The sequence below is a fragment of the Sinocyclocheilus anshuiensis genome, unplaced genomic scaffold, assembly GCF_001515605.1.
Source record: "Sinocyclocheilus anshuiensis isolate Anshui unplaced genomic scaffold, SAMN03320099.WGS_v1.1 scaffold278, whole genome shotgun sequence".
Classification (NCBI taxonomy): Eukaryota; Metazoa; Chordata; class Actinopteri; order Cypriniformes; family Cyprinidae; genus Sinocyclocheilus; species Sinocyclocheilus anshuiensis.
Window position 1 is genome coordinate 2,795,291 of NW_015546072.1, and position 9,940 is coordinate 2,805,230.

Sequence of the window (9,940 nt, forward strand, 5' to 3'; positions counted from 1 at the left end):
ATATATATATATATATATATATATATATACTGTATATATGAAATGACTGTTATTTGAGTAAATTTCAGGACTATAGCTTTTGCCCTTTGAAAAGACTACAGCATAGCAGGGAATTACTGCTCCAGTGACATCACTGTCTGAATAGACTGTAATCTGTGATTAGTGATTGAGCACATCGAAAATACTCTTACATTTTATACAGATTATTTAATTCAAAGAGTAGCTCAATTTCAGAGGAGTTTCCTTTTAGATCAAAGACCAAGGCTTCCCAAAAGCATTGTATGCCTAAATAGATTGTAGAAACCCCTGGCACCAATGGTCTCTACGATCTACTTAGACTTACTAAGCTTTTGGGAAACACAGCCTAGAACTTTTTTGCAAATTCTATACTCAAAACACTGCTTTCATATATTTTTGCTATTTTTTTCTCCATTTTTTATATTCTCAGAACTCCAAACATATTCATCTTCATTCCAGCACTGCTTGTAAATGTAATAGCCTGATTGTTATTTTGCACAATAAGCGTTTTCAGCAATATTACAAATCCAGAAACTAATCTCAGCAGCGCTAGCTTCAAATCTTGTTTGTGGTCCACAGACATCATCTAAAACATCTTGTGATGTGGTTTGCAGGATTTCTATGGCTTTGGGTTTAAGACATGCTTTTGAGAACTAGTTTAACTTAAAGGATTAGTTCACCCTAAAATGAAAATTCTGTCATTTGCTTACTCTCATGTTCCAGCGCTGTATATCTTTCATACTTGTTTGGAAGACAAGAAGATATTATGGAGGCTGTGCTGGCTGCTCTTTTCCATACAATGACAATGAATGGGACTGCCCTTTTGCAAAAGAAGTACACTTACTACAGAAATAATATACTTTAAAAGGATATAATATATGCATATAATATATGCAACTGAAAGCAATGTTTTCACCACTTAAAGGGATAGTTCACCCCAAAATTAAAATTCGGTCATCATTTACTCAACCTCAAGTATGAGTTTCCTTCTTGTGTGAAACATAAAACAAGATATTTTGAAGAATGTTGGTAACCAAACAGTTGCTGGTAGCCATTGACTTCCACAGTAGGTAAAAAATAAATAAATAAATACTATGGAAGTCAATGGCTACCAGCAACTGTTTGGCTACCAACATTCTTCAAAATATCTTGTTTTATGTTGAACAGAAGCAAGAGGTTTGGAAGAACTTGAGGGTGAGTAAATGATGACAAAATTTTAATTTTTTGGTGAACTATTACTTTAATTGCTTGTATTATAGTTTAAATAATTACAATTTATATTAACTGAACTATGGAGTGTTTTTTAAATCCACTTTATATATTGTTATAAGTAATTTCATAATTACTTCTATAGTCGTTGAAATATGTAGTTTATAAAAAATTGAAGTTGTAAATAAAACAAAGATTACTGCGATTACAAAAAAACCTATTTAAGTTTCTACTTCAAAATGTGTTACTTGATATTTGTAAATGTGAAATTTACTAGCAATTGTTTTAGTAAAATAGTTTCTACATAATTTTTTTCAGTGTGGTTACAGTGTACTGACAAGTATTTAAGGTAAACTAAAATATAATATAATGTAATTTCTACTGAAACTTGTATGTCATGTTTTTAAATATAATTGTAATTAAACATTTGTAATGATGATGAAATATAAAAATGTAAATATAACTGAATAACAAAGTACAGTTTGTAACAAACTACAAAATTATATTCAAATATTTTAAATGTACATTAGTACAGTACGTTAGTGAACATCAAAATATGCATACTTTTTTAAGGCATGACAAAATGATTTACATGATTTAAAATGTACTTTAAACTAAGTGGCCTTTTATTTTAGCAATATTATATTATCTACAAGTACAGTTTTTTGAAAAATATATACTTTAAGTAGGCAAGTACATTCAGTAGAATTAAGGGTAACATTTTATTTTAAGGTGTCCTTGTTACATGTACTTACAATTATATTATCAATAAATTATGCATAATTACATGCAAGTAAACCTAAACCAAACCCTAATCCTAACCCTAACCATATGATAAGTACATGTAGTTAATTAATATTACTCAGTGCTTAAATGTATAATTACACTGTAACAAGGACACCTTAAAATAAAGTGTAACTGAATTAAGCACAGTTCTTGTTAAGAAGGGTGAAGCTTTCAACCTTCAGAAAACAATGTAAAAACACCATAAAAGTATCATAAAAGTGGTCCACACAACTCGAGTGGTATAATTCCAGCTCTTTGAAGTCATACGGTAGCTTTTTGTGAGAAACTTATGTCATTATTCACCGATAACCTTCCCTCTCTCCTGTTGTCCACTGTGACCAGAACATTTTGCGGTGAACTATTCCTTTGAAGCACAATCAGAGTGTTTATGTTATCAAGAATAAAATAAATCCTAAAGAATGCCCAATCAGTGCACATTATCATATTTCAACATTACATGATGATGATGAATTGAAAGCCTCTCTCTCTCCAACAGTACTGCTACAGTAAAGCAGAGGCCAGACGTGACGCAGCTCGTATCGCTCTGATGAACTCCACATTTAATGAGTTGCCCTGCCGCCATATCACTCCTGAGTTCATATCACGCAGCGTGAAAGAAGCCGTCAGCACCACCAGCGTGAGTCTCATTACTATTAAGCTGCTTATCAACAAATCATCAAGTTTGCAGTTCAAATTGCTGAGATTTACATGATGTTTAGGGCTTCTTGACGGGTATGTTATTAACAGTAGCAAGAAATCTCATGTATGTTCCTGCTCGGTTGTAGATTACTTTTTGTGTATACAGCTCTAAAAGCTTTCCAGTCTATAGAAACAGTATAATTTGGAAGTACGGAAGGCCACCCACTGTAGTTATAGATCCATGTCTTTGCACTGGCTCCATCTCACATGCTCCACCTCATTCCATATAATGAAGAACCAAGAAGCAATTCCAATGATAAATTGTCTTTGTACCAAAAAGAAAACAGCTACAAAGAAAAAAGTCTTGTCACCCTCCCTCATCCCAAATCTGAATGTAGCTGCCAAGATTTTCACATTCTGTGGGATTGTGTGTGTGTGTGTGTATGTGTGGTCTCCCTTCACTCTCATGTCATTTATCCTCTGCAGTCTTGGCCTTTTCTCCTCCAACAATAAAGACAAGTTGCTCCGACTGAATAACAAAGCAAAGGGGTGTCTAATGAAACCCAGACCTCCCTCTGTATTTGTGTCTGCTCAGGTTGAGTGATGACATGTCTGTAAGTCATTGTGTCCCACTGTTCACAGGGTAACATTGCAGATGCGTCTGACCCTGGTACCAGTATAGGAGCGTACTGTCTCATGCTGGAGCTGAACACTGGGAAAACCATGCTGGAATTTCAGGTTAGAAAAAAACAGCCTTTATGTAACCTTGCTGAAAACACCCGCTGGTCCAGACTGGTTTACGTTGGTTGGGTGCTGGTCTAGCTGGAACGTTTGCCAAAGCTGGTTGACCAAGAGAAATCTTGCTGGTTAATGAAGTATTAGTTGATCCATAAATCTGTCATCATTTATTCACCCTCATGTGCTTTCAAATCTGTATGACTTTCTGTATGACACAAAAGAAGATATTTTGAATGATGTTCCAGTTGCTCTTTTCCATGCAATGACAATGAATGGGCACTGGACCATTGAAGCTACAGACAGGATACAAAAGCAGCAAAAAAACAAAAAAACAAAACAACAACAACATAAAAGTAGTCCATATGACTACTGTAGTTATGTGATTGATAGCTTTTGAAGAACAGACTGAAATTTACATGTAATTCAGTGATAGTCTTAATATCAGCTCTGCTCTACATGAAGCATCAATGAGAGACATAGTAATTTCTGATTTGTTAACAAATCATTATTTTGAATCTGATCTTTTTTTATTCGTAAAGTCAATTTTATTTCATTGCTTTTCACAATACATGTTTCAAAGCAGCTTTACAGAAAATCATGATATCAGTGTTTATAATATCTTATTATCTTCATTCCTTATAGTCACATTTAGCATATTAAAGTTGGGTTATAATGTAGCTTATACTTTGCAATGATATAAATAATTGAGATTTTTTAAATAGTATATATCGCTTAACTTGTGTATACTTTATGTTTGCAAATAAAGATACAATTATCAAATACATCCAAATATATAGAGAGAGCTTTGCAATAATGCAGTTAACATTTTTAATGATACAGTATATACAATCATGAAGTTGAGGTTTGCTATATATTATTGCTTATAGTGTGCTGTATGTATGCAGGTAAAGTTGGATGTATTATAGATCTCAGTTTAAATATATTGCTGGATCATAATATAGTCTAAATTATGTGAATATATAAACAATTAGGCAATGTAGTTTTTCTATATAGTGTACAGTATATAGCTCTATACAAGTGTACTGTACAGTATATATGCAGATGAAGCTGGATATAGTAGTTCTTGGTTGGAGTTATTAATTCATTATGTGGTGATACTAAAGATTGTGAAACCTGTAGGGTTTTGTTGAAGTGACAAGCCTAATTACTATGTGGTGATGTGTATCACTGCTGCAGATAATTGGTGCATATAAATGTGTATTTCAAATACATTTCTTCATCAGAAAAATCCTGTAAAAATATATAACATTTTATATATGTTTGTATGTATATATGTTTATATAACATTTTCCATAAAATATATATCACCTATATTAAGCTGTCAGGGCTTTGTCTGTGTTGTCTTTGTTTAATGTTTCTTTGTTTGTCTTGTGTCTTCACACATTGCTTTGTCTTTGTTTGTGTCTGCCATGTGTTCCTGTGGTCCCACCTCCTTGTTTCCCTTGGTCACGCCCTCTTGTTTAGGCCTTGTCTTGTCCTTGTTTCTTTAATTGTGCTCACCTGGCCCTCGTGTACTTTCCGCTCTTTATATTGTGCTGTTTTTCCTCTTGCGGTTGCTGGTTCGTTTTGTGCCATATAGTCAGTTACAGACTTGCTGCTCTATATTCCAGTCTTGCAGAGAACTTGCTGTTCTCTGCTCTGGTCTTCTCCCCATCCTTCCGCCCCGGTTTGATCAACTACTGAGACTGTCCCCCAGACTGTCTACCTCTCAGGGCATCGATCTCTCCCTGCTGGTTGGAGCTGTCCCAAGATTGTCCACCCCTGTGCTGTGAACTTGTGTGTTTTCAATAAACTTTTATTTTTTTGATAATTTTGATCCCTTCCTGCTGATCCTGAGAGAACGAATCAGCCACTGAAGGACCCAGCAGAATGAGTTTTAGAATTGTTCCACCTGACACTGCAGAAGGGAGATTGGTGCTCCAACAGGGACTGGCATCGCTTCGTCAGCAGGGCCAGGAACCCCGGTCGTTTGCTTAAATCTTTTGGACCATGGCTAAGGGCCTTGAATATGATGATGCATCCCTGAAGGAGGCCTTCAACCTCACTCTGGATGACCCCTTGCCATGATGGGAGATGGAGCAACTGCATGTTTTGAATTTCTGGGACTTCTCCATTTATGTGCATCATTGCAAAGACTGGCAGATCCTTAACCCTCCTGAGGATGTCAGCAGTGACCACCCTGCCCTCCTTCCTTCTTCGAGTCAAGTCCACGGTCATCTTCTGACTCCCACTGAGAAACAAAGGGACAGAAGAAAGAGGGCGGACTGAGTTGCTGCATCTACCAGTGAGTCCTCAGTGCCGGATCCAGCTTCTGAGTCGGCTGAACCCACTGCGGTCACCCCTGAGTCACCCAAGTCCCCTGAAGTGGTCAAGCTCAAGGTAGTTTCGAGAGAAGTCTCCCAGTCAACCTCTGTTCCCGTGTCTGTCAAGTCTGTCCCAGTTAAGTCAAAGTCAGTCATGTCCAGTCTTGATAATCCTGTGTCTGTCAGTCCAAGTCACCCAAGAAGTGGGCGATCCGACAACCTCCTGCCCCGGGAGGCGTAGGGGTAAGAGGGCCCATGCCAGGAGGGCTAGAACCCTTTGTTCAGAGACCCCTCATGCACTTATCCTCAAGTTGCCTGCTGCTTCGGTCATGGCCCTGGAGTCCAGTTCTGAGTAGCCCGCACTTCCTGTCATGGCCATGGAGGCCAGTTCTGAGTGGCCAGGTCTCACTGCCACAGGCTCAGAATCTGCTCCAGTCCTCCAGTCTTTAGATTCAGTCTTAGAGTCCACGGCAGTCCCAGACCCAACTCTAGCCTCAAAATCCACCCCAGGTTCGTCTCCAGTCTGCTTCAGTTGCAGACTTGGCTCCACTCCCTGAGTTTACTTTAGAGCTAGTTCCAGTCCCGGAGTCACCAAGGTCCATCCCAGAGTCGACTTCAGACCATGTCCCAGTCCAGGAACAGCCAGAGATCGTCCCAGAACCAGTCCCAGAGTCTGTTCCAGAGCCAATCCTAGATCCAGAATCTGCTCCAGAGCCAATCCAAGACCTGCCAGAATCCTCCACTCTCTCGGTCAGTCTTGTCATAGGCAGGGAGGCTGTCCCCTGCCTTGCTCCAAAGTCATCAGAACTACCCACCTTTCCTATCAGTGGAGTTATGGCCTCAGAGTTAACCTCTAAACCCATTCTCAACACCGAGCCTACTTCCAATGCTAAGGCCATTCCTGCTCCCCAAGCAGCAGACAGCACCCTGCCCTACTCCACGATTTTTAAGCCATCATTAGCCAAGCCAGTCAATACCCCCAGATTCACCACTTCTATTTCTTCAGCTCCACCTTCTATACAACCAAACACTTGCGGTTCTCACACCCCACCAGCAGCCTTCCATTCTGCCCTGCCAGACTATAACACTTGATTTATTCTCACCCTCCTCACCCCCTCTCCTGTGTTGCATGGCTCTGTTATGCCTGCTCCCTTCAAGTCTGCCCAGTTGGTACCACCTTGGTTCCCTGTTGTGTCACCACTTCCCTGGACTGGTTTGGATGCCAGGAGGCGTCCATTGGGAGGGGGGTACTGTCAGGGCTCTGCCCTGGCAGCTTTGTCTGTGTTGTCTTTGTTTAATGTTTCTGTTTGTCTTGTGTCTTCACACATTGCTTTGTCTTTGTTTGTGTCTGCCATGTGTTCCTGTGGTCCCACCTCCTTGTTTCCCTTGGTCACGCCCTCTTGTTTAGGCCTTGTCTTGTCCTCGCTTCTTTAATTGTGCTCACATTAAGCGGCATCAAAACTGATAATAATGAGAAATGTTTCTTGAGCAGCAAATCTGCATATTATAATGATTTTTGAAGAATCATGTGACACTGAAGACTGGAGTAATGGCTACTTTTAGCTTTGTCATCATAGGAATAAATTACATTGTAAAATATTTTCAAATGGAAAACAGTTAGTTTAAACTGAAATAATATTTCCCAATATTACTGTTTTTGCTGTGATTTTGACCAAATAAAAGCATCCTTGGTAAGCTTAAGACTTCTTTAATGAGTTACCATTAAAAAATCTTAACTGACCCCAAACTTTTCAATGGTAGTGTATATAATTATACGACCAGGGGACAGTGGAGATTATTTGTGAATGACTTAAATTTCAGTCTGTTTCTCTCTCAAAACTATCATAATGTTTCATTGCACAAGTCATATGAACCACTTTAATGTTATGGTTATGGCTTTTGTGTCCTCTTTGAAGCTTGAAAGATACATTGTGATAAATTGTTACATACTGTATTACATGTTTATTAGCATTAAAACCCCATAATTAGGCTGATATTTGGCGTGCAGATATTTCATAATGCTTAAACTGTCAGAACTTTAGTCATGCTACACATTCTGTCAAAAAGAGTGAAAACAAATAGCAGCATTCTTGCTTAAATTAAAGACTACTTGTGTGGCAGGATACCATTTTCTTCTTATGAATGCTGAGCAAAATCTATTTGTGGATGTTCTCCAGAGCTTATAGATGAGCACCAGTTCCTGTGTATAGGGGGAAAAAACAGATCATTTACACGCTGTATGCACAATGAGCCTCTGTTTCACACATAAGTCTGCAGTAATCCTCATATGACATCAGTCTGAAGTGAAGAAATGCTAAAGCAGTACTGCATCTGTTTAGACACTGTAATGTGTTAAATATGATCAGCATACTTCAAAAATAACACCATGTGTTGATGTCTCGATGAATTTGATTATGCTGTAGGTCTTCTAGTTCTGGTAAGTGTACCAAAATGTTTTGTCCAAATACTTTGAAATTTTGCATCAAAAAAAGCAAAAGGTCAATATGAAAATTATATATTTTACATAAATAAACAAACAAATATACGGCTATACTTTTAAACTGACTATTTTTTAAAAACTTTTAAATGTGCTATATTTTAAATTAACTTTGAGTACACACACTGATACAAACTAGTGTAATATTAACTTTTTGGTCTACTTTGTTTTTTTTTTGTTTTTTTTAAGGAAATAATGACAGTTTTTCAACTTTTGCACTGGAATGGCACTCTGAAGGCTTTTCGGGAGATGAAATGTAGCCGTCAGGTAAGAATTACTTTTTTTCTAATCTTTTCTGAATAAAATGTGAGTGGTGCTTTGCAAAGCTTTCCGCCAAGATGCTGTAGGTGTTGTAGGTGGTTTCCGTGGGTCTTCTGAGTAGTTATTAGTTTTACTATGAGGTTATTAGGGTATTACTTTTTGACCCAAGTAAAAAAGCCTATTCCCAAGTTCCTGTCAATAGGTCCAGTGCTGTCAGTTTTATGTAACACCTTCTAATTGTTGTTTACTGTAAATGTCTCTTTTAAAGGACGTGATCCACTACTACTCCCAGCAGCGTCTGGATGAGCGTACGCGCAGCCACATGGCACTGGACTGGTTACAGAAGGAGCAGCAATCCCCCGGCTTGCTCTCCCAGGAGCTGCAGCTGGCCGTGAAGGAGCTGGGAGAGGCCCGGCGAACAGGCAGGGAACTCCGCTTCTACAAGGAGAAGAAAGAAATCCTGAGCTTAGCTCTTAGTCACGCTAATGCTGAGGATCTGGAGGGCTACCCCAGTGAGGAGATGTCCTGGAGAGAAGAGACTGAGTTTGAGTACTACACTCAGGAGAGACACTGTCAGGAGGGAAGTATGACCGATCCTTCAGAGCACTGCCAGTTTCACTCTCAGGAGAGTGATAGAGAATCAGTGGAGTGAGCTCTGTGGTACTCAGACAAGATGTATATACTGTACATAATGGTCTTTTTTCTATATATTTTTTTAAATCATGTGATATCATATAGCTTTTTCAGGCTTCTTTCATACACTCTTAAAAATAAAGGTTCCAAAATGTGATTTTGACAGCGAAGCAATAAGAACAACTTTGGGTTCCCCAAAAGAAACTTTCAGTGAACAGTTCTTAAAGGGATAGTTCACCCAAAAATGAAAATTCTGCCATTAATTACTCACCCTCATGTCGTTCCAAACCCGTAAGAGCTTTGTTAATTTTCAGAACACAAATTAAAATATTTCTGATGAAATCTGAGAGCATTCTGACTCTCCATAGACAGCAACGCAACTACCACATTCAAGGCCCAGAAAGGTAGTAAGGACATCGTTAAAATAGTCCATGTGACCATCAGTGGTTCAACATTAATTTTATGAACGAGAATACTTTTTGTATTCTCATTCATAAATGATTTTTTCTTTCATAAATGCTTTTTGTGCGTAAAGAAAACAAAAATAATGACTTTATTCAACAATTTCTTCTCATTCCATTCATGACAGTACCACGACACATGCGTGTGCATTCCTCTCTTTGCAAACAAGGGTTGAGACTAGATGGGATACAGCTATGGCCACCAGAGCTTACATGTGTTAGATGCATTAGCATAATTTTTTTTTCTTTATGCACAAAAACTATTCTCGTAGCTTCATAAATTTACAGTTGAACCACTGATGTCACATGGACTATTTTAAAGATGTCTTTACTATGTTTCTGGGCCTTGAACGTGTCAGTTCCATTGCTGTTTA

At 38.2% G+C, this 9,940-nt stretch overlaps 1 protein-coding gene across 2 annotated transcripts in view; it reads left to right on the top strand.

Annotated features, from left to right (window-relative positions):
* Window positions 1-9,124, top strand: part of LOC107699708 (protein limb expression 1-like) — a 23,968-nt gene extending 14,844 nt beyond the window's left edge. The window contains exons 3-6 of one of the 2 annotated variants that reach the window (XM_016501039.1): window positions 2,510-2,650; window positions 3,295-3,390; window positions 8,401-8,478; window positions 8,741-9,124. In XM_016501039.1, coding sequence (XP_016356525.1) covers window positions 2,510-2,650; window positions 3,295-3,390; window positions 8,401-8,478; window positions 8,741-9,124 — 699 coding nt within the window. The remainder of the gene's footprint in view (window positions 1-2,509; window positions 2,651-3,294; window positions 3,391-8,400; window positions 8,479-8,740) is intronic. The other variant, XM_016501040.1, reaches the window with a different exon arrangement.
* Window positions 9,125-9,940: the final 816 nt, after the last annotated feature.